General features: G+C 37.7%; 1 protein-coding gene across 1 annotated transcript in view; it reads right to left on the bottom strand.

Moving 5' to 3' along the window:
* Positions 1-393: 393 nt before the first annotated feature.
* The window catches only part of nphp1 (nephronophthisis 1 (juvenile)), a 40,533-nt gene continuing 15,167 nt past the window's right edge, over positions 394-25,759 (bottom strand). The window contains exons 5-20 of the mRNA XM_002940340.4: positions 25,435-25,642; positions 20,775-20,876; positions 19,076-19,173; positions 17,237-17,291; positions 16,254-16,338; positions 14,903-14,997; positions 13,112-13,240; positions 11,006-11,080; positions 10,175-10,285; positions 10,013-10,095; positions 9,740-9,816; positions 8,037-8,136; positions 6,465-6,577; positions 4,249-4,322; positions 1,357-1,401; positions 394-811 (exon numbers count right to left, since the gene is read on the bottom strand). Of these exons, the coding sequence (XP_002940386.2) occupies positions 533-811; positions 1,357-1,401; positions 4,249-4,322; positions 6,465-6,577; positions 8,037-8,136; positions 9,740-9,816; positions 10,013-10,095; positions 10,175-10,285; positions 11,006-11,080; positions 13,112-13,240; positions 14,903-14,997; positions 16,254-16,338; positions 17,237-17,291; positions 19,076-19,173; positions 20,775-20,876; positions 25,435-25,642 (1,729 nt within the window). The 3' untranslated portion in view covers positions 394-532. The remainder of the gene's footprint in view (positions 812-1,356; positions 1,402-4,248; positions 4,323-6,464; positions 6,578-8,036; positions 8,137-9,739; positions 9,817-10,012; positions 10,096-10,174; positions 10,286-11,005; positions 11,081-13,111; positions 13,241-14,902; positions 14,998-16,253; positions 16,339-17,236; positions 17,292-19,075; positions 19,174-20,774; positions 20,877-25,434; positions 25,643-25,759) is intronic.

Genomic DNA, 25,759 nt, shown 5'->3' with positions numbered 1-25,759 from the left:
ACTTACAAGAGCTACACTATGGTGCAATATGCTTCCAAGTCACTGTAATAAAAAAGAGAGATCCAGATCCAGAGATGCCAGTAGGCACTGCTAAGTACTCGACTAGATAGGTCCTCTGCGCCCAGCCTTCCAGACCTCATGCATCCAAACCCCCAGCTTGATAAAGGGCACAAAAAGGGGCCCAAAACATGTCGTGTATGGCATCAAAATAAAATCACTTTTTTTGCAGCAATTTTGCATTTTGTCTCGTGCTCCCCCCTACATTTTGATTGGGCACTGCTAAGTAATTGTGACTATTTCTGTGTATAGGTTAAATTCCTGACTAACAGGTAAGAATCTGACAGACTAGATCCTCACTTACTTTCCTTTCCATAAAAAGACTAATAACCATAATTTAACAAAAACCATAATTTATTCATTCATTCATTATTCATAAAACTGTTTTTCTTTGAATTAAAAAACAGGAAAACAATGATGCAGTCCCACAAAGAGTGCCTGGGTATTGCACAGGAGCACCAGTTAGGTATTGTGCTCATAACAATACAGTAGACTTCTTTGCCGCATCAAGGAAATCATACGTTATCTCGGAGATATCAAATGGCTTGTGGAGGTTGTCTGGAGACAACAGGAAGTGTTGGGATCCATGTTTCTCACGGTTTTGTCTGAGGAACTCAGCGATCACTTTCCACCGGGCAGCTTCTGTTTCATCTTCTGCCCCTTTGGACTCCTGCAGGACTGTGGACTCCAGAAGCGGGTAGGCAATGTTGTGATAAACATGGATGAAGGCATTTTTCATGAACTCTTTGTCCCTCTAAAGAAGACACACATTTTGACAACGTTAAGCAAAGTTGTTAGCACTATCACTAAATTGGATAGCAAATTGGAGCTTATTTTTATGTTGTGATGAACTGTGAGGATCTCTTAATTCACCTCATTTATCAAATGTGTTCACTAAAATAATGTTTATGAACAAACTGGATAGAATAACCTTTATAATACATTTGTCATAAAGGATATATTCTGCTGAACTTTCCTCTCACCACCTAAGGACTAATTAACTGTAATTTAATGGACAAACCAGGCACTTAACAGAGTGTATGATTCGTGCAGTTTATGCCACTTACTGGCTGCAGGGCAGAAGGTCACATTCACATAGAAGGCAGCATGCAGCACCTATAGATGTGTGGGATGGGGCAGAATTCTGCCTGTGTCTGTAATGCACCCTACAATCTCCATATTAGATCTGTAGGTTCCATTAGGAAGCCAGACTTCCTCCAAGAATCTTTCTCCGGCACAGAACAAAAAAGCTGCTTTATTCCAACCTAATAAAGTAAATGCGATCACTTAGTTCTTTACCTTTTCTGATCTTTTCATGGAATTTTCTTTCTCTGCCCACCCGCTCTAGAATTCAATATGGGAAAAAGAGTATTAAAAAACAATGAACAATACTTAATAAGGACTGTACTTTGTTATGTTTTCTGCAGCAATTTTGTATAGAGGCAAAACATGAAAATGATGAAAAGTAGGGCTGCAGCGAATCCCGGATTCAGTTCGGGATTCGGGGCAAATCCAGCCTTTTTTTTATGGATTCGCTTTTGGCCAAATCCACGGTCCCACCCGAACCGAATCCAAGTCCTAATTAGCATAAATTTGCATATGCTAATTAGCATTCGGAAAGGGTTAAAATTTAGGGGGGAATTTTTTTTTGCCGCGCAGTCCGGTTCGAGATTCAGCAGAATCCATCAGGGTGGGTACAGGGTTTCAGCAGAACCCAAAAAAGTGGGTTTGGTGCATCCCTAATGAAAAGTACTGTAGGTACATGGGCATTTTAGGTCACCACGGCCATCTTGAGGGAGAACTGCAGCCATTTAAGCCCAGAGGCTGGCTATGGCATGCTTTTCTACAGGCCAAGACATGTATCATTAGCCTAATGCTTCCTAAGCAATTGAACATTTGCTGTTATTGGACTTGACGCCTGCGTCAAGAACATTGTATTCTGGCAATTCCATAAAAATTGATTTACAGGAGAGATTTACAGACTGTGTCCCTACAAAGAGTCTTATAGCACTGGCTTATGGGGCCCATGGCTGAACATAACTCATGAATAGAACTGGGGTGACTGTTAATTTGTTAGTCTGAATATTCCTGGATTTACATTCTAGCCAGTGGGATGGCATTACCCTAAACTGTAACATTAATATGTGGTACATTAAAAGTGGTTGCAACAATATGGACACCAAAAGAAATGTTGGACGACAAAGGAATGGAAGTTACAAAAACACTGCATAAAGGTTGTACCTGGGACAGCAAAACAACACCTACATTATTATTCTGCTTCAGGGGATGTTTATAAACACCAAATTGCAGGTTTTATTTCCACTGCTGGAAAACAGAAGGAAATGGGCAGGCAGGTGCCTGAGAGTGAGCTGAGACCTTCTTGGGATTTGACAAGATTCGCCAGTTACTTACTAAGAATCATTAGGTTAACAGTCCAGATAGGGAAGATTGAGAGCAACTGAATGAGGAGTGCTATAATCTAGCAATAGCTGCAAAGACTTTGGGCTAGTTAGTCTGTAATATGTAACATAACATTCGTGTAGTATCGTACAAACGAACCATTTGCACACACCCAAAATAGGGGCCCAGGAGAGGATTTCCAGGTATGCGGTTAGGTGACAATACTGCTGATACAGAATCAGAGCAGCTTCCCAATGTGTACATGTTGTAAAAACAGACATCCATCTTAGTCAATTTTTAACAAATGTAATTGTGAATTAAAGTTGACAAGCAGAAACCTTTCCCAACTATATACCTCTTCAATGTTTAAGCAGTGTTTAATGTATAACTTCTGAATGTCAATCCTATGGCCCACCATGCTTTTATACAAATTCTTTCCTTTCAGGTAGACAACACTAAGCAGCAGACTTTTCACTAGACCTATTTAAATTGTTATCTGCTAAAACCAAACAGGATTTTTCACTGATTTTGCATAGGAAGCCACCCCTTTGCATCCAAATTAAATTTGTAGTGTATATCAAAATAATAACCTTTGACAAGATTATATATTGCCTCATCAGAGGTATAACCTGTTGTTTGCAGTAAATGAATGCAGAAATGTACCAAGACATCCATAAGCACACATGCGCATGTCACTGACTTATAACTGTCAGCCTACTTGGTCCTGCGTTATTTTGCTGCATATTTATGCTACTGTATTCAAAGCAAAAAATTACCCCTGGATCATTATTATTGCACAGATATATAAGACAAACATCAGAGATTGCTTTAACTGCTTGCACCCCCACTTTAAAAACTGTCCAGTGCAAAGCCAATAGGGCGAGGGCTAAGGGAGTAATCACACTGTGTAATGTACTACTAACACACCGTCACACACAAGCATACAGATACACAAGTCACACTTTCCCAGTCTCCAGTCTGAAATAAGCATGATCAATATGCAGTGGAAGTCTGTAACAAACTACAGTTTTATCATTATCTCTGGCACAAGTGGCAGAGTGCCTAAATATAAGGGCAGTGGCTTATAACTGATAGTTTTAAAGGAATCAGAAGAATGTCAAAGTGCAAAAAACATAAACAAAATAATGTTAGTTTGTAACATTCCTTTGAGTAAACAAATTCACTTGTACTTATTATTGAGCACTCTAACAATGGTACAAATGTGTAACATCTCATAAGAGATCATCTGGAAAATTGCCCTGGGACATCTAAATATAAATTAAAAGTAAAATTATATAAATTAAAAATAAATTACAAAATCGACTGTGTCATTTAGGGTTCGTATAGGAGACTTAGCTTATAAATTGTAACCTCAGTCCTGTGTGTGTGTACATTACCTTGCAATCTAGCTTCATATAGAATCTTAATATAGAATCTGTTTCCACTTCTCAGCTATGTAGTAATGTCAAAAACAAGTGGGATGTGTGTGTGTGTGTGTGTATAAGAAATAGGTGTTTAATTTATAACTTTTTATGTATTGGAAGTCTCCAGAAAGACTTATTTATAACTCCACTTCCAGCTGAATATTATGTGAAAGGACTCTTAATGATCATAATTATATGCAGTGTAAACTAATATATAATACATAAGTGTGTATATATATATATACACACACTTTCCAGCCTGCTGTAGAAACTTAGGATTGGCATGGAGTGAAAATAAGTAGGATGCACACCCAAGGTGTGGGACTGACAGCTGTAAAACACTGTCACGTTGCCTTTACTCACGTACCCTGAGTGCATCAAGAATATCAGGCTGCTCCATTAGCCTGGGAAATGTGGCCAGTAAAGGATGGCAAATGAGATCTGCAATAAAAAAACAAGAATGAAGCACGCAGTATTTCTAAATATACCAATCCTTTTCTGGAAAAAACAAATATTTTATTAAAAATATTTAACTATGTCTATATGTAAGGCTGCATCAATAAATGGGAAAGATGGGCATTTGCCCAGGACCCACAAGGCCTCTGGAAAAGTGCAACAACATTGGCGACAAAAATGGGCATATTGTTCTTTCAATAGCACTGAGTGGCACCCAGCTGTGTAGCGGTATAGGCATGGCACTCACAGGGAACAAGAAACTCAGAGTGAGCTATAACATTCTGCCCAATTCCCTTTGAGCACATACTGCAAGCAGGCCACAGAGAGGCAGCACATTTAGTAAGAGCCAAGAGGTTTACTCCAAGAAAATTCTCACACAAGGGACTGCATGGATGGATCAAATGAGAAATGTTTGTCAATGTTTTGCTCCATGATGGCTTACAGAGAAAAAAAATAGTACAGTTATGTGTTTTTGGGGGGGGGGGAAAGGACATAAAAGGAAAAAAATAAGATCTCTAGTCCAACAATTTCCTTAAAACAGCTCTGTCTCAATATCTGATATGCAGGTGATCCCAAACTATTTAATATGACTGGATAAGAACTGTGCTCATCCAAAACCATATTATTCCTTGATTACATTTGGTTCTGCTAGATACATACAGCATGTAAAGCTGCATTCCAGTTGAGCCTTATATAGCTAGTCTTTTCTCTATATAATGAACAAAAACCATGAATATTCTGTAAATTATATCTGTATAAATGGTGCTTAGTGACGTCATAAGTTATAATCTTTGCTTAGTTATGTAATTTGTGTCATACAAATTCCTTGTGTAGTAATGCCTTACTGCCAGAGCTCCACAGTGCAATCAGATTGCATTTTTACTGTTAGTAGTACTGAATGGACACAGCTTATGATCAGTTCATAGCTCACAATCTATAGCGGAACAATCACAGAAACATACTGACCCATAGTATAAACTAAAATACTTCCATTTTAATACAAAAGAATAATGTAAACAACCATTACCAGTGTAATGCCTTGACTGGCCCAAATCATTCTACAATGCATATCCACCTTCTGATACTAATCAAAACAGTGAATGTTCTGTTTAACCATTATATACAGTAAGTCTATGCCCTACCGAGGAATATCTGTAATGCTATGTTTTCTATTCACAAATTTACTATGGGATTTCTGCACTGATTAGGGGGGCCTGCCCCATACAAGGGCCCCAATAATCATTCTTAAATCTTATCAAACATTCACACTTCAGCAGTGTGAAAAGAAAGAACTAATCATGTATAACCAGTTTATCCTGAATAGGATTAATTGGGCTGGTGATAGCCTCATATTAAAAGCTGATGACTCATTTCCTTGATTATAGATTGTGCGGATTTAACTGAAACTAATTTGCAATTTTCTGTTAATAATGTATTTCTCAGGCCTGTTAGTTATCAGGAAACGTATGAGAGCTGCTACCTAGGTACTTGATTGATCAGAACAATATACTATCAAATAAACTATCATAGTTACAACGAGATATATGTGTAAATAGCCCTGTAGGTTGACAAAACACAGTTTGCATCTGATCGTATCTAATGATATAGCTTACAGAAAAGTTAAGACCTTTTTATAAAAAAACAACACTTAGGAGCAGATTTACTAAAACTCGAAATTTATCTCATTTTATTTTTTTTTAACCACGAATAAACTCGTTTCCATAAAAGTCAGACTTTTATTAAAAAATCCAAAGTGAAAAACCACATGCTGAAAAAAGTCTCGAAAAGTGCGAAAAGCACAACTTTTTCATCGTCGCACAACAACTTTTGACTTTTAAATTGTTCCACAAAAACCAATATCAAAAATCCAAAAGACTTGAAAGCAAAGAAAGATTTGTCAGGAGAGGAACATCTGCTATTGACTTCTACATGACCTCAACAGGTTTTATATGGAGAGTTTTGGGAATCAGAATCAGAATTGTCAAGTAAAAATGCATAAAACATTTTGAAAAAGTTGCAATTTTTTCCCACAGGTTACTAAATGCCCCTCTTAATATGGAATACATTATATTTGCACTTACTTCTCTGATAATTTAACAGGGATCAAATACTTAAGTAATGTAGTACCTGAATTCTGCATACTTTTTCTTTCTTTCAGAAGCACATCCCCTAGAATCTGCCGATAGTAGACCAGCACAGGCAGGTGGCTGCTGCTACCAATTATTGTTTGAGGAAGCATGCTGATAAACAGATAAGCAAAGGAGAACTTGTGTAAGACATATGCATTCTGGTTATACATTCTTTCTGTATGTGATAAAAGACAACGTTTAGTACCCAGAGGCAACTAAATGTTAACTGTTGATAGGATGTACACACAACAATGTACGAACTAGAGATAATGGTAAAATATAAATAAAGCTTGAAATATGATATATACTGTGTCAGCTGACTATAGATTTTCATAGACACTATCCCTAGGGTGAACACATCCTCACCTTCTTGGTTTCAGGGTTGGTGATCACATTCTCTGAAAAGCCAGTAAAGAATCATAATGAAAACTACATTTCCCTGCAAGATACAGGGTCATTTTAAAACTCATTTTGATGTTTAATATTACTGAGAAATAATTCTGAGGAGCTAGCAGGGCTGCTATTTTAAGAAACTCAACTTGAAGTAAAATTGGAGACACGTATTGATTCCCATACAAGCCAGCATGGAGGTCAGAAGCCTAAAGCATATAGCCTGTGTTTGTCTACACACGGACCCCATGATCAGAAGCATGGTCACTGCCATTCCCTTTATAACTTTTATCAGAAAAACAACAGATTATTGGTCCTCTGTGGGGTTTCTGTTGGTAACAAAATAACTATTGGCACAAACCTCACAAAAGTGAATGTATTCTCCTAAGAGATCTCTAGTGTAGATGAGAACTTAAATACAACCTTTAGTGTTTGCCAAGAGGAATGCCCAAGCAAATAGTATCAGAATGTTAGACATGGTTCAGCTTTTAGTATGTTATAGAAAGGCTATTCTTAGCAACTTTTTTAATTGGTCTTCATCTTTTATCGTTTTAAATTATTTGCTATTCTTTTCTGACTCTTTCCAGGTTTCACTGACCCTGGCAGCCAAAAAACTCTTTAAGGCTACAATTGAATTGTTATTGTTACTTTTTATTACTGTTTTTATTTTATTTTTTTTCATAACTTCTTTTTATTGCACAGATATATCAATAAAACATTGCTGTTGTACTACTCCAGTTTACAGTTGTGTTGTATTTATGCATTGTTAACATTTTTCTTTTAACAGTTATTTGTGCTCTTTTTTTTTTTTAGGAGGAAAGGAGAAGGAAAGGGATATCATGGATTCTACCGTCCAGGATCTAGGTAAGAAGGGTAAGAGAAGTGGAGGGGTAGTAAGGTAGGAAAAAGGGGAACATAGAAAAGATAAACATTTAACTCTATAGACTGTTTTTATTTTTCTATTCAGACCCACCCCTATTCATATTCATAAGTGCATGCTGGAAATGCTACTTGTAAGAATAGAAACTGCACTGTATCTTATCTCTCCCTCTAGATATACTACAATACCCTAAATTACTAGTCCACTGACAAACATAATAGGCAGTGGGCACAATGGGTGCAGTGAATCTGGACTGTTTTATTCTCATCATAATTAAATCATATTAACTGTAAAACTTACTTTAGCATGTTTCTCTGTGTGGTGTTTAGAGTTCTGAGTTTCACGAGTAGCCGAGGCTGCTTTCTCTGGGTCCTCAACTGATGGAAAACGCCTGTGTTTACTTGAAAAAGAATAGAAATGAAGACCACAGTTAGCTCTTTTAAGTTAAGCCCTTCTAATTTAAAGAACAAGGAAACTTAGCTAAATATTAAGTCCCTTACAGAGGCTCCCCTCCCAAACTACATCGCCCACATACCCCAATACTGCCCTGTTTGCCTGTATCTGTTAATACAATGCATCTGCCATCTCTACCCAATTGGCTATCTTTTCCCAGAGAGCTAAGAAAATGACATTAAACAGTGTAGTTAAATTCAACCAGAATATTTATTTTAGCATTGGCACCTTATCATTTTAATAGTGGGCACATATGAAATGATGATGATGCATGGCTACTAAGTGCAAATACATGATGCAAAAAGCCATTTTTTTCTAAGCAGCCATGCAACATACATGTGATGTCATATTTGGTCAGTACTAAAGCAACCAAATATTGCCATTTTAAGAGGCAATATTTCATAAAAGAACTAGTAAAGACCAGTTATCCATAAACCCATTACCCAGAAAGCTCAGAAATACAATAGAGCCATTTCCTTAAGAGAAGCTATAGTCCGGAACATTGTAGATGCCTTTAAAAATATATTACATAAAATGATTTTGCATATCAAGCCTTTAGAAAAAAATATATTTTTTCTAAAATATGTTCCATTGGATTATCTCAAAATGAAACCACCATTTTAATGACTACAGTCCATCCCTCTGAAGCTATCCTGTAAAGATACCAGTATATATGGTTTACATGTTCTGAGTGTATATATCATTTTTTGTGTATGTGTGTATATGGGGTGCTGTTGGGATTCATTTGGAAGGGTTTAACTTGATGGACTTTTGTATCCTTGTAATAATGTAATGTATTTTAGTCTGTTAAAAAATAAAGCTTGGGGGAAAAAGTAAATCTTTCATCAGGACAATAATTCCAAATACAAAGCCAGAGTAAGACCAGCAATAGCTCAAATACAAAAAACATAAATGTGTTACAATGGGCAAGTCAAATCCCTGGTTTCAGTTTTTACACAGTGCTACAGATCTTCAATTGGCCTGAGGTGCCCAAGTGTCGTAAAACCAAATTAAACAACGTGGCACAAATCTGTTTTGAAGAATAGGTCAAAACTATGTGCAACACTAGTACATTCTTACCTCAAAAAACCAAAGCTGGAACTAGGGTAGACAGAAGAGTCACGGGCCTAGAGTGCAACATTAGGGGGCAGAGGCACAAGGCAAGTACCTCTTTCATCCCACTACCCTTATTTCAGAGTCCAGGAGGATCATCGAATACTGGCTTTTTTTACAGTTCTCATCACTCAAACGCTACCTCTCCCACCACCCCCCTCTAGGTGCAGCCAAGGGCAGTTTGGCTTGGGTGCACTTCTAACGGCCTGGCACTGCAAAAGTCTTAGATAAATTTTATGCTGCAGAAGGTGGCTCTACAAAATAATAAACTGTAAGGGATACTTATTCAAACAGTAGCAACAGAAATGCCACATCAAAATATTTTTGAAGTTCCATGCTATTCAATAAAATCACATATATAACAACAATTTAGTGGTGTGGGATTTAATTAGAAATTTGATCACAAATTTTGCAAGGCACTCATCCCATTGATTTACCTCTTCTTGCAACAGATGGATCTACTTCGACTCCTCTTTCATAGGGAGTTCCCCCATACAAGGTAAGCTCATATGTCCTTAAAGAGATGGCAATCAGTTACTTGCTTTACAGTGTCTATAAACAGTACCATAAAGATAGTGATCAGTTTTCATAAGCTAAAATAGCATAGAAATCGATCTGTCAACCAATAAGATTATATCTGGCCACATTTTTTTATAAACACATTATGCAACAGCATTCACCATCCCTTTTTTTAAGCAAACTGCAGTTACCTTGCAGGCATGGGAATCCCATTGGTATCAAAAAGCTTTAAAAAAGCCCAGCCACAGCTCAGCTCTCCTCGCTCACCGGTTGACTATAAAACACAAATAAGTATTAATATTGGTTACAGGAAGTCACGATCAGAGATTTTTTTCACTTTCCCCTTTACTTACGTTACGGATATAGGTGACTCCAAGTTCAAACAGAATTCCGATCTCTGGAGAATGGCAGCCAGATCTCACAAAACAATCGCCATCGAGGATGCTGGGAAGAATACCGGTGACCTAAATAAAGGGGGGGAAAAAACTGTATTTAAAATAAAATAGATCAGATTATTCTTTCTCTCATTACACAATACTACAAGTTCTTTGTCAAATACCACCCAAAAATAATGTAGGTCTTCCAGGGCAACAGCTGGAGGGCAGCCAATCCGGATATAAGTACACATTGTGAATAACTTAAGAAGGTAACAAACTCATTTTCCCACTTTCATTTTTATAGTGAGCAGGTAACAGCTGTAGTTAGCTAGTGCACCCCTTCTAAACTCCTTATTACAAGCTGAGCAGGGCATGGTTCCTGACATCACCCTTTTACACTTTCCAGTTGCCAGCCATTTGAGTGTACACTCACATATCAGGTGCTTCAAGTCAGTTAGTTTAAGCTTAAGACCAATCACTGAAATATAACCACTTGTAATACACAAGAGACATGAATATGCTGTAAATTATATCCTTATAAACACTGCTTTGTAAAGTCATCAGTTATAATTGGTGCTTAGTGATGTAATTTGTGTCACAACTCACTGAAACTTGTGTATTATAAAAAAAAAATTACATACATATATATACCCTAATATATGAGGATTTAAGAAGTCACCTCGGCAATCCATAAACTTTATAAAATGATGTTACTTCATGGAACAATAAATATAAACAAGCATAGTAACCCTGGACATGCTTTCTTATTATATTACTTAGCTCAACAATCATAATGTCTTTACACACCCTAGGAGAAAACGTCCATGTTCTTGAATTTTTGGGTAGCCATGAAGCTCTTACTGTATGAATATTGCTCCAGACCTGGAAAAGAATTGTATGAAAAAAGCAAAAACTTAAAATCCTTCATTTTTGTATGCATAGCTACGCAATCTTGCACCTTGTATCACTGATCTGAGGGCAGTGGAGCAGCCAGCAATGTTATGTATGAGATTTCCATAAAATTAGATATTAAACATTTTAAAACAGCCTTTGAGTTACCTGCATTGGCTTGCTAAGATTACTAATCTCAGTCATTATAATTAGTTTTGTTATATATCCCGCATTTCTGGCAACAATGGGTTTCAGACAGGATTAGATGATCTCGGCAGTTGCGATATTAGTAGTTCAGGGAGGGGCACACATTCATCAATGGTCCCCACCTCCAGTTACTAAGATAAGATCTTTCATAAGCTGAGTTGAGTTATTTAAAATATGGAGTATGATTAAGTCCTCTAGTCGAGTAGAAGAAATAACTGTAATTTGCTGTTATCTATTAATAATATTAATCAGTGATTCAATTAAAGGGAGAAATACCCATCTCTTTGACATCACATCATTCAAATGTGCATAAACACTATATTAACTCCAAAAATTACATACCTCAAATTGAAAGGAAACCATGATAGTCTGCCTCTGACTCGTAGGAACCATTTCCCATGGTTCTTACGGTCCCCATACACTATAAGATCCGCTCGCTTGGCGATGTCGCCCTGGGGCCAAACGATCGGATTACATTTGCGGCCATGGGCCAGTCGGTTCGGGGACCGCATCAACGAGCCGATGCGGTCCCCAATCCGACTGGATTTTCTAACCTGGCCAATCGATATCTGGCCAATTTGAGGCCAGATATCGGTCGGCCAGGCCGCTCGTTTCTGCCCATACATGGGCCGATTAGCTGCCGAATCGGTCCAAGGGACCGATATCGGCAGCTTCTATCGGCCCGTGTATGGGGGCCTTATGTCAAATAAACTCTCTCACACCTAGTCTCAGAAGTAGTAGTTGCATGTAGGCCATGGGGGGCTAGGAAATGGCTGCTGCAAGCCAGAGGCAGATTATGGTTGTTTTCTTTCAACCTATGTGGGAAAATTTTTTATTTTTTTTTAATTTGTGCCCGTTTTTTTACATGATCTCAAAGGGGAAGGCTTTCTTCTCTTTAATCCAATTTGCCAGCAGTATATCATTACCCAATATACAAGAATAAAGCTGGCCATACATGGTGAGATCTACTCATTTGGCAAGATCACCAAACTAGCGGATTTCAGAATATTTTGACTACCCATGCTCTAGGCAACAATGGGCAGATCTGAAAACTGGCACTATGAATTGGTGGCCAGTCAGAGGACTACATCAACTTGCCGATGAAGTCCTTGCCCAATGGTATTTTCTAACCTGCCAAGACCCATACAAAGGTTCCATACACTGGCATATATGCTGGAGGGGCTGAATCATCAGCTTTTATCAGCCCAAGTATGGCTTGCTTAAAGGGGTTGTTCACCTTTCAAATGCTTTTTTCAGTTCAGCTGTTTCAGATTGTATTTATATATAGTGCATTTGTGTATTTCCACCGCACTTTACAGAGACTATAAATTCACATCAGTCCCTGCCGCAGTGGAGTTCACAATCAAAGGTCCCTATTACATTCACACAAAGTAGGGCCAAATTTATCAGGAGCCAATTAACCCACCTGTATGTTTTTGAAGTGTAAGAAAAAAACAAATTACCAAGAGGAGACCCACACAGACACAGGGCAACATACAGATACTTACAGATAATGTCCTTGCTGGAATCAAACTAAGAACCTCAGTGGTGCAATGCTACACACTAAGCCACCTCCAGAAATACGTTTTCAATTTCTTTTCATTTTAGATCGGAAACAGTCTTTATGTCTAGTGTACTATCTGAAACCAACTGAACTGAAAAAAATGTTTGTAAAGTAAACAACCCCTTTAAGTTGTATAGCTAGCATGCTCCTTGGCAGCTTCTCCAATACAAGAAGTATAATTCTACCATTGTATTACATTTTTTTAGAAGGAAAATATTCAGCAAGACATTTGATAGAGCATCAATACTCACCTTAGCACCATCAAACAGGCAGAGTCTCACATGCCTGCTAAGGATCTGAATGCTGGCCCCAGGCAGAGGTATCATTTTACAGCTCCACAAGGTCAAAATCAAAGAGATGCGGCTTGGTAATGATTGAATCTAAAGAAAACAACATTTTTTTGTTTGCTGGACTTTGATGAAATAATTAGAGCAGTTGCATGAAATGTAACAGATCTGCTCTCTTTGGCAGCTTCTTGTAGCTGCCCTGACAGGTATAGCTTTGGCCTGGACTAAAGCTACACTGAGCAGAGATCGGCAGCTACACAAAGCTGCCAAAGAGAGTGAATATGCTTCTCTGCATCTCCAAACAAGGCTGGAAGAAAGAGAGAGAAGCGGAGCCAACACCAGGGGGCTGATTTACTTACCCACGAACGGGTCGAATGGAGTCCGATTGCGTTTTTTTCGTAATGATCGGTACTTTGCGATTTTTTCGTATGTTTTGCGATTTTTTCGGATTCTTTACGAATTTTTCGGATCCAATACGATTTTTGCGTAAAAACGCGAGTTTTCCTATCCATTACGAAAGTTGCGTAAAAAGTTGCGCATTTTGCGTAGCGTTAAAACTTACGCGAAAAGTTGCGCATTTTTCGTAGCGTTAAGTTTTAACGCTACGAAAAATGCGCAACTTTTCGCGTAAGTTTTAACGCTACGAAAAATGCGCAACTTTTTACGCAACTTTCGTAATGGATACGAAAAACTCGCGTTTTTACGCAAAAATCGTATTGGTAACGAAAAATTCGTACAGAATCCGAAAAAATCGCAAAACATACGAAAAAGTCGCAAAATGTTCGTTTTCAAGTCGGAACTTTTCCAATTCGGGTCGGATTCGTGGGTTAGTAAATCAGCCCCTTTGTGTGACTTAAACCTTACTAAAGTTGTTAGACCCATACAAGTTTAACAACAAAAGGACAATAAAAGAAAAAATTATATTGTATATAGTCCAATAATATATAGAATTTCAGTATAATAAAAAGCATCTGTGGGCATTGTATTATGTATTAAGCATATCTAAACCATCTTAACATCACAACAAATAAATAAATAAAATAATACAATGTACTGATCTATCAACTATTTAAAATTATTACATAGATTTCTCCAAACATTGATTTACAAATGGCGAGTAACATACAGTTCATCTAAAACAAAACTTATCTAGAAAGAACGAAAACACAGTTCTAGGAATGAGTTGAAAACCTATAAACTGAAGTTGAGATGTATGTAATGTTCACTATAAGTATAAATGTTTACTGTTTTAACATAAAATACAAAATTCAGAAATTTACAGAAATAAAAATCCTGGCAATATCCAGCAGCTTCAGCACACTTAAAGAAATCAATAAATGTATTACCTGCATTAAAAGCATTGTTAATCAGCTCTCCCATAAATAGTAGAAGCTATATTTTATCTTTAAAGGTAATGATAAAGGGATACATTGTAGCGCAACAGGCACCTCCATTAACTTATAAATGAACATGACAATCGTTTGCACAAAGCAACAGCAAAGACCTTTAAAGCCACAGTTAATGGGTAAGAGCTTTTACCACGTTGCCCACATAGGGGGAAAACAAAATGTACCAAAACATCCCATGTGCCATTACCCTAAATGAAAATATTGCTGCCATAGGAACAGAGTGGGATCATTATAAACAATGCTGGTGTTGGTTACAAGTCTTTATGTTTGGTGCTTACAGTAACGTAAACCACTAACTGAAAGCAAACTTGCATCCAACTTAATAATGTTTAAAAAATGTACTTACACCACATGCTTCTCTGTCCCATAGCAAATCTTTAAAAGCCAGCTGTGATGGGTTAAGATCAGGCTGCAGGTACATATATGTTCTGTACTGTTCCCCTACACAATAAGAAAGAGTGGCTTAATTAATAATTATTATCAAAATCTAAATTCTGTTACACTGTATCTCCCTGAAACTTTGGCCCCAGCATCACTGTAAGCACTAAATGGTAACGACTGACAGGAAAAAGTAGGGAATGGGTGTAATGTATTATTATTTAAAATGTATTTTAAAAGCACTGCCATGTTCCACAGCACTTGTGTAATAGGGAAAGAAGTTAGCACATATTTGCAGTGCAGAGTGCAAAGCCTTCTAGCTATCAGCAATCTTGGGAATGTAGGTGGTACCGAATCTAGATGCAACTTGACAGGGCACTGCCTTGACAGAAAAAAATAATTAAATTACATGATTGCTCTTTTGGTTGAAAGTGGAGGATGCAATTTCCACAGAACATATTGGAATCCTATTAGATTAGAAAATGTTATCTTCTAATGCACCTTTTAAGCATGGGCATGGGGAAAATAAAGAAATGAGAGGAGCTGCACTTACTCGCTACTTCCTTTCACATTGTTATTTTACCATCCACATTTGGCCACATTACACAATATCAGTCTAGTCAGCTTATAGGCCTTCTTTTACACCTTTCCCACCTCCTTTTCACCACCTGTGTGCCAGGCCACAACAAATGCTTTAGATGCTATTTCTATGTCTGTAAGGTTATTCAAGATCATGGAAAAGGGAGACTTATGAAATCTGCCTAATGAGGGGTTTCATATTTCTAAACACATCATTTTCACAATGCATTTTTCACATACTGGAATGCTGCAATGCAGGAATCATTTTTTTTTTTTTTGCAATTTAAATGAAACTCAATATAGGTCATGTTCTGCACATAAAACCAAGACATTAGGGCTCATATATGTCCATAGGCACATTAGGAAACTTGCGCTATTCTCTGCATCTAAAGGTACTTGTGTCAAAATGTACTCTTTGCTCTTCCCTTTAGTTGCACTTGGAGCCATACAGTCCTTCCTGCCTTTCATTCCAGATGGGGCATTGCTGCACCTATTTACACAGGAGAAGCATGAAGCTACCGCTATCTCAATACCAGGTAATAACTGTGTGGTTTCTTCAGCACGCTTGGCAGCAAAGCCCCATCTTCAGTGTCTAATATAACTAATTTATGATACCTGGGATCATGGCAAAAGTTTAATCACTCACTACATATCAGCCTGTCAGCATTACCATCTGTTTAATTTTATCCAATATGTAATATTGTGTGTTCAAAATAAAAAAAAGAGTAAATAACTCAAACCTTGGTTTAAAAGTTGTGCCAGGGTTGAGGAACGAAACCCAGAAGGTATTGTGCCCATTGTCACCAATCCATCAACTGAGCTCATCTGAGGGAGAAAAGGGTTTTCATTAATAATGTTAATTCAACTGTTTTATACAATAATTTTAAAGGTATTAATGTTATTAATGTTTTGATATTGCTATTGAGAAACACTCCTCAGGTAGCCATTCCTCACAAATTATCAGGAGCAGCAAAAGCCCCTCCTGGTAAACTACGCTTCGTACGTGCGCGTATGGCCTGCTTTATAGCCGCTTTCTTCTGACCTGCTTTTCAAGTAATAACTGCCTTTCCCTAGGGCATAGTAACACACGGTTTCTTCATGTAAAATTCTTGCCAATTATATAATACAATATGTGAAATGTTTAAAAAAAATTCTAAACAAGTTGTCTTAAAGGAGAACTAAACCCTAAAACTGAATATGGCTAAAAATTAATGGCTTCAAACTTGTCACAGGAGCTCCCCATCTTAAAAAAGTGTCTCAGTGTGGTCTGAGCAGCTGTTGGGAAGCTGAGCTTAGGGGTCATTTCAAATTATCAAGCAGAAAATGAAGTTGGCCTCTAATATAAGCTGATGATACAGGGCTGATTATTCAATTCTGATGCTAATTGCACTGGTTTCTGAGATGTCATGTTGTAATTATCTGTATTAATTACTAATCAGCTTTATATTGTGACATTTATATTCTATATATACAGTATATTGTGTTGGTCCCTAAGCTCAGATAAGTGACAGCAGCACAGAGCATGGGCAGTGAATCAGCAGAAAATAAAGTGGGGAGCTCACAGATCTTCCCAGCTAAAGGGCTGTGGTTGCATTGGGCTGGTACAGAAGCACAAAACATAATGTACAACATTTCAAGCCTAGTTAAACTTTAGTTCTCCTTTAACCTACATTTCTGTCTCTTATGTTTTACACAACAAAAGTGCAAATAGAAGGATATTTACCTCTTTGATCTTTCTAGAAGAACTTAGCTGTGAAACGGTATCTTCTGTTTGTTTACTAAATAAAACAGGTTAGATGTGAACATATTACTTACTATGTATGAGTCAAAAAAAGAAAATGGTATCATTCAATACATTGCTTTGTTACTTATGATTTCTTACATATTTACTATATTAGTATAATACATCATTAATTGTATATAATATGGATATTACAAGATGCAGAAAAAGTCCCAGTTACAGCACAGTTTGTTTCTAATGATATGTAGAAATAAAGTAACCTCCAAAACCCATTTTAATATAATCTTTGTCTACCTACTAAAATATGGGACACAAATCAAACTATATGGAGATAATGTTTTTGAACTACAAAATGTAAAAAAAATTACAAATAGTGAAAGATGAAATTTTGTGCTCTTATTCAGTAATAAAGTGATACAAGTATGGGACCCGTTATCCATAATGTGTGGGACCTGGGGTTTATCAGATAAGGGGTCTTTCCAGAATTTGAATCTCCATACCTACTTAAGAATCATTTTGGCATTAAATAAACCCAATAGGATTGTTTTGGATTTAATAAGGATTAATTATACCTTAGTTACCATCAAGTACACACTACTGGTTTTACTGTTTTTATGGTACTGTTTGTCATTTTTTAAAATTAGAATAATCTGCTTATCATGGAGGCAGTTCCCATAGGTGGGCCTCAACAGCTGCCCCAAGAAATTTGTGGCATTACTACCCTCAAGCAGGTGAGCATGAACAATAAAAAGCAGGCAAACTCTCAACTTTAAGTTGCTTGATGAAAACATCCAGGCAGAACATTACAAGGAATTAAACTATTTATGCTGTAGAGCTCTCACAGATTATTAAAATGAGGGCCTGCAATTTTCAAATCTTACCTACTCCAGCTGTCACAAACACCTAGGGGCCCATTCATTAAAGCATGATCGACCACGAATGAGAAAAATTCGTATTTTTTCTAATTTTGAGAACTTTTCATATTGACCATGATAATATCATTAAAATAGTACGACTTTTTCGTGGTAGGTTTGTTATTCCACAAAAAAGTTATACTTTTCACAGAGACTACGAAATTTTCGTTATTCATTCAAGCTTTGGTATTGTGACTATCTTTCAACCAGGTTGGGTCTGTAGAGTGCCATTGAGTCCTATGGAAGGCTTCCAATATCATACATTTTGTTTCCAAGCCAGTTTACAATCGTTCGGATACAAAAACTTTGTGACTTTCAGATCGCAACCACAATATTTTTGTATGACCAAGAAAAGAATTTTCATGCAATCAGAAATTATCGTGATTACTCCGAATTTTTTCCAGTTGTGTTTTTTAGTACCAAAAATTTGTGCGTTAATGAATGGGCCCCCAAGTAACTATTAACGTTTTTTTATATTTTCAGTGAAAGCACTAGGAAGTATTCTAGAACAAGCTAAGATTGGTTTGTTAATTTTTGGCTACTTTTGTTCCAATTTTATCATTATAACCAGAAATGGATTTACATATATCTAGCTTTACAATTGGAATGCAGCGATTACTCACCACAACACTCTCTTCATTCAGTTGGGAACACAGAAACAATTGTGCAGAGAGCACTGACACTACGGACTACTGATGAAAACATGGTCTACTTGTGTTGTATGGATTTCTATGGATTTTCTTATGCTAGAGTTGTAATACACAGAGATAGGTGCTAGGCCCAAGCTAGTGGTACCAGTACAAAATGCACCAGTACTTCCCACAGCATCTTGTAAATGTATTGTCTGATTAGCCAGACAGTAACTTTCACAGCATATCCTATCTTTAAATAAACGTTCTCAACTAACCTCTGCATGGTAACTGTTTTGTCATCTTCTGTCTCTTCTACATCTTCTTCACTTTCCTCCTCACTTTGATCTAGGTTAGGATCTCCACTTTTGTACACCTGTCGCCATTACAGTGGGAAAAAAAAAATGTATATATGTATATATATATACATATATACAGAAAAGAACAGAGCACACCCTAATAGTAATCAAATGCCCCAGGTGCTTGCAAAAACCATGTATATAGCAAGACAATGAGCCGCACACGCAGGGACTTTGTTAGAAAACAAAAATTTTTTTAATGAAAACAATCCAACGTTTCGAGCACCAACTGTGCTCTTCCTCAGGGACAAACCAAAAGGTTTGGTATAGTAAAGGGACCTGCGGTTTTCCAGATAACAGATTAGTAATTTGGATCTCCGTAGCTTAAGTCTACTAAAAAATCATTTAAACATTAATTAAACCCAATAGGATTGTTTTGCTTCCTATAATGATTAATTATATCTCAGTTGGGATCAAGTACAAGGAACTGTTTTATTATTACAGAGTAAATCATTTAAAAAAATCTGAATTATTTAATTAAAAAGGTGTCTATGGGAGATGGGCTTTCCTTAATTTTAAGCTTTCTGGGTCCCATAAATGAATTATTAACATATATATCACAATGTATTAAAACAGATATACAAACTATGACTAAAGAGTAAAAATGATACTGATGCTAAAGTGGGAGATATATTATGGTTAAATATATGAGTGCTCTAGCGGTTAGTCAGCAGATTTTGCATGCAATCCATTGTTCTACCGAATTATCAATGGAGGCACATGCTATCAGCAAGTAAGTACTCAGTGCAGGGTCCTGTACCTATCACTATGAATAAGCAAACATCATGTTCAGTTACTTACTCGTATTGCTTTATCAGTGCAAAAAAAATTTGCAGAACATAGATCTTAAAGGAAAAGTAATTTTTTAAGTAAAAAAATCTATTCTACCCTGCCCCAATAATTGCCCTATCCTGCACAGCGTTTATTATTTTGAATGCTTTATTAGAAAATACCTGCTAATCGACGATCGATTGATCGATCCTAGCCTTCCTTCTGTATAGGAAGGAGTCGGGCTAGGATAGATCAATCAATCGTTGCATAGTGGATTCTGCCCTGCATCGCCGTATTGCCCTATTTCAAATGACCGGAAGCCAAGTTTTAGCAGGTATTTTCTAATAAAGCATTCAAAATAATAAATGGTGTGCAGGATAGGCCAATTATTGGGGCACTGAACTAAAAATTTTTAGTTACTTTTCCTTTAAGTATTTAGCATACCACATAGCAATGTCCTTATCAGGCAATGTCTCCATACCCCTTGTCAGCCACTCCCTCCTGACGCATTTTATTCCATTGGGCACTTCCAGGACGTGTGGCTGAGTAAGGTCATATCCCTTTTATACCCATCTTATTATACATGTGCCATTTTAAGGGTTCCTTGTCTATTTTATTAGCAAAAAAATATATATACTTCAAACCACCAAAAAAATGTAAAATTAAAAACTAATTGCAAAAGTTTAGAATACTGTCTACACCAAAACTTTAAGGACACTGCCACTTTTAAACAGGATCTCCAGCCTGAGCCTTTCAGCACCAGCACTATTGTTGCCCCTGTTATTGTTATAGGGCATATTTGTTTCATGTTTTCCACTTGTCACCTTCCAATACAAAAACAGATTACCTGTAAGTATGTCTTTGGTACAAGGCCTTTGTTTCCTTTAGAGTCTTGAGCAATCCACCAGCCGTCAAGTTTTTTATCCAGAATATGTAGTACTTGGCCTTTCTTTAAATAAATTCATGAAAAATCAGTTACTAGTGTTATTTTTACTTATAATTAATTCATTTGACATATATTTAAAGAAGAAGGAAAGGCTAAATCACTGGGGGTGCCAAATGTTAGTAATCACTTACCTTTTACCCTGGTGCTCCTGTTAGGAGAAAACTGCACCGGCCCGGACTTCCTCCTGTATTATTTCATGAGAATCCCAGGGCCGACGCATGTGCAGTTGAGCAAAAAAGCCAGTTTTTTTTGTTAAAGTTTGCTTTTCACTCTACTGCACATGCACAAAGATCAAAGCAGGAATAAGAATCACTGGCTCACATACAGAAGGATCTGCATGCTGTAAACTTTATCTAACATCCTAACTAGCTTTGTCCACACACGATTCACTAAAAGACTATTTGCGTTAATTTAGACGCGATGCTGTTACGTTATTTAAGTTGCGAAGACTATTTTCGTGCAGTTTTTGACGCAATGCGCTAATTAACGTGCGTGCACAAATTGTCACCGAGTGCGAAAAAACACACGCCATATTAGCCATACACACCATTATTTCGGAAAACTACTGTTCTGAAAATGACCATTTCCCTGCAAACTGGAGGCTGCATCACTCTAGGGCCAACACAGACTTGACAAAATCCCACTGCAAAGTCCTTATTGTGTTGCCAAAAGCTCATTAACTCTACTTTTCTATAATTACCGCCTGCCCCAAGTAGGTGTTAATTTTCGCACACACTAATTCAATATTTAGCGTGTCTAAGTGTTTGTGAATCATGCGTTAGTATTATCTTTGCGCAAGAATTAACGCAATGCGTTAAAATTAACGCATTCGGTTGCGCGCTATTTAACGCACGCAATATGCGACTTAAAGCATGCAATAATACTTTAGTGAATCGCGCATTTTTTCGCAGCAATTTTAACGCAAAAAAACATGCGATAATGCTTATTGACCTTTAGTGAATCAACCCTTGTGTATGTTCTAAAGGCTGACTCACTAGCTGAACATACACACATTTAACATTTAAATGTATACTGAAACAGTAGAATTCTTAAGGTGGCCATACACGCACCGATATTATCGTACGAAACCTCGTTTCGTACGATAATCGGTGCGTGTATGGCATGTCGGCGAGTCGACCGATATCGCAGGAAGCTGCCGATATCGGACGACTCGCCGATCGGACAAGTTTGAAAATTTTGATCGGGCGCCATAGAAGGCGCCTGACCAAAATTCTCCCTTCAGAGCTGAATCGGCAGAAGGAGGTAGAAATCCTATTGTTTCTACCTCCTTACCTGCCGATTCAGCCCTGAATGGTGTGTGGCGGATCTTACGATGTTTCGTGCGACCGATGGTCGTACGAAACATCGTCGGATCGCCACGTGTATGGCCACCTTTAATGAATCAGATAAAAGTGAGTGTAGGACTGGCCAAAGGGGATGACTTTGATATAGTTGGCCAGCTTGAATATAGTGCAATATAAGGACAAACAATCCCTGTTAATGCACAAAGTGACTTATGTCCTACATATATTGATAATGGGTAAGTGCAGAGGATCTCTTGTTGCTGTCTGTATACATTTTGTGGTCACAGCCTCACCTCGCCTGCACCCTCGCCTAATGGTAGTGAGATGAGGCTGCATGGCTGGTAAACAAATCAATGTTGTGTATCAGTGCCAGTGTTATAGTGTGATAGCCTGAATATCTGCCATCAGTACCCACTGCATCTCACTGTATATAATGTGCTGGTTTTGTAAATACAGACTGCATTTCACTGTATATAATTTACCCACTGCCTTCCTCTCTATAAAAACTAACACACATTTAACTAATCACAAACACAAATGGACGGAGAACCTCTATAATGGGACCTTAGTTGGAACCTCACAGAAGTGCCTGTATAAATACCTTTACATTCGAAGCATTTTAGGGTGACAAAGCACTCCCACCCGCACTTTTGCGCAGTATCCCTGGGAGTCAGTGGGAACCGCAAGAGGTAGATGGGAGGTTCATTTTTTACACCAGTAGCAAATCCACTAAGTCTCACATTAGCTTTAGGTCAGTCTATGTATGGGCCATCTTTAGCCTCCCCAAACAGAAAATTCCCCTTCCGCCTATGCTGGCTGTACTTTGGACAAACCCTTTAAAACACAAACTTAATTTCTCATATAAGTTTGCTGAAGAAATTGCCATTATTTGTGGTGCAATACAAAGGCCTTGTATAAACAAGTGATAATGAAACTACTTTAAGGGGCAGATTTATCAAAACGTTTACAGCTTAATACATAATAGAATCTATTGTTAGAAGCGTATTTATTAAATGGTGAACTCTTTCACCGATTGATAAATACACTTCTAAAAAATCCATAGGAATGAACAGAACATGAGTGGGTTCTTATATATTAAGCTCTAAACTCACATTTTGATCTGCCCCATAGTGTGATTTTACTCCATGTCATATCAAAAGAGATTCTTTGCAGCAACTTAAAAACCCCAAAGAACAGTCTGTCATCTAATTTTGTTGAGAAAATTCCAAACACGTTAATAGAACTTTGAACCAGTGCAGTAACATAAATATATACACTCCCCTACTCTAGACTGATCAAAGTATGCTAAAGGTTAACTGCAAAGTTGCACAAAAGCTTGAATTCTTGCCTACTATATACATATATATATATATATATATATGATTACATTACATTACATTAACATTTATTTATAAAGCGCCAACATATTCCGCAGCGCTGTACAATAAGTGGGTTACATACATTGGACATACAGAGTAACATATAAAGCAATCAGTAACCGATACAAGAGGTGAAGAGGGCCCTGCCCAAAAGAGCTTACAATCTACAAGGAGAAAGGGTTGAGACACAAGGTGTGGGAATGGGCATGACCAGAGTTGTGAGAGGTGTGGCACAGGGTATTGCTAAACTAGATTAGGGTAAGCCTCTCTAAATAAATGTGTTTTTAGAGATCTCTTGAAGGCAGAGAGATTGGGAGAAAGTCTGACAGTTTGTGGGAGCGAATTCCAGAGAATGGGGGCAGCCCTTGCAAAGTCTTGAATGCGAGTGTGTGAGGAGGGAATGAGAGAGGAGTTGAGGAGCAGGTCAGTAGAGGAGCGTAACAAGCGGGTTGGATGGTATCTAGAGATGAGTTCAGAGATGTAGGGTGGGGCAGAGTTATGGACTGCTTTAAATGTGAGGGTCAATAGTTTGAATTTTATCCTGGATGGTAGGGGAAGCCAGTGCAGGGATTGGCAGAGCGGCACGGCAGAGGAGGAGCGGTTGGAGAGGTGTATGATGGTAATTTGTTATCTACAAAGGCCACACAGACAAAGATAGTCATCCTATTATTATCCAAACAAACAACAGATTTTTTTTTTTAAAGGGTGCACAATTAGCACCCTGCCTGGGCAAATTTCTGAGCAGCTCTTCATGAAAGAAAACAGAGTCTAGTAATCATCTCTCAAAATTCTTTAAGCTGGCCATACACGTGGCGATCTCACGATGTTTCGTACGACCGTCGGTCGCACGAAACATCGTCAGATCCGCCACACACCATTCAGGGCTGAATCGGCAGGTAAGGAGGTAGAAACAATAGGATTTCTACCTCCTTCTGCCGATTCAGCTCTGAAGGGAGAATTTTGGTCAGGCGCCTTCTATGGCGCCCGATCAAAATTTTCTAACTTGGCCGATCAGCGAGCCGACCGATTTCAGCAGCTTCCTGCGATATCGGTCGGCTCGCTGACATGCCATACACGCACCGATTATCGTACGAAACGAGGTTTCGTACGATAATATCGGTGCGTGTATGGCCACCTTTAGTCACTTAAAAAGAAAAGCTTAAAATCAGACAACTAGGAGTTAGTCTGGCCTCAGAAGCTGGACTGGTCACTCTGCATAGTCCGATTTCTATTGTTCCAGTCTGCCAATGCACCATTTTGTTCAGTTTTATCTGTGTGTGTATGGCCACTTAAATTGCACCAAATTGAAACACATCACCTATAGCATAGGTTTTCTCTAACTTAAAATTCAGATTAATTTACATTAAATTTAGCACAATATTAGCACAATATTCCAATGTATTGTAATAAAAGTCACACGGCATGGAAAAGTCACTGTGAAAAAACACCTATTGATTTCAATGAGTTTTTCGAATTTCACTATTTTCGTTTTGCAGAAGAGAAATGGGACAGATTCGCCCATCACTTATTAATAGGACCATCATATTCTTGCAGCAAACATGAACAATCCCTACCAATCACAAAGTTATTAGGTTGCTAACGTAATGAAGTGTCCTATATGTAATAAATAGCATGTGTAACAATGGTCCCACTATCCAGTTGCCTGTCATTGGTGTAAACTGGAGCAATATCAGGTTGCAATATTTACATAAAATTGGAGTTTTAATTAGAAACTTGGTTTTAACTTTGATGTGACAAACCTTTAGCAAAACTGCTGATTTACCTGAGTTTTTGTTAGACTGGTAAAGAAAAACACAGGAAATTATATCAATAAAATTCAACAAGCAGTAGCAAAATAAAAGTGGACACATGGCTCACCTTAAAAGTTAAATCGTCTTTTTGCTGGGCCTGAAAATCTCCCAATGTAATGTACTCTTTCATGGTTAAGTCGAGTTCATCTTCTTCCTCCTCCTCTTCCTCATCATCATCTTCTTCTTCCTCCTCCTCATCTTCTTCTTCCTCTTCTTCTACTTCCTCTCCACTTTCTTCTTCATCATTGCTGACCTCTTCTGTCTGGTGGCTGTCCCTGAGAATAGGTATTTTTTCAGTCATGCAGAGAACGAGCTAATGAAATATCCCACTATTTCATAGTTACGCACAGAATCAAGCAAACAAAAAATTGTTTTTTGCATGAAAAAGAGAA

Source organism: Xenopus tropicalis, chromosome 5, assembly GCF_000004195.4.
Source record: "Xenopus tropicalis strain Nigerian chromosome 5, UCB_Xtro_10.0, whole genome shotgun sequence".
Classification (NCBI taxonomy): Eukaryota; Metazoa; Chordata; class Amphibia; order Anura; family Pipidae; genus Xenopus; species Xenopus tropicalis.
Note: the sequence above shows the minus strand (reverse complement) of the source record. Positions and strands in the feature narration are given on the sequence as shown.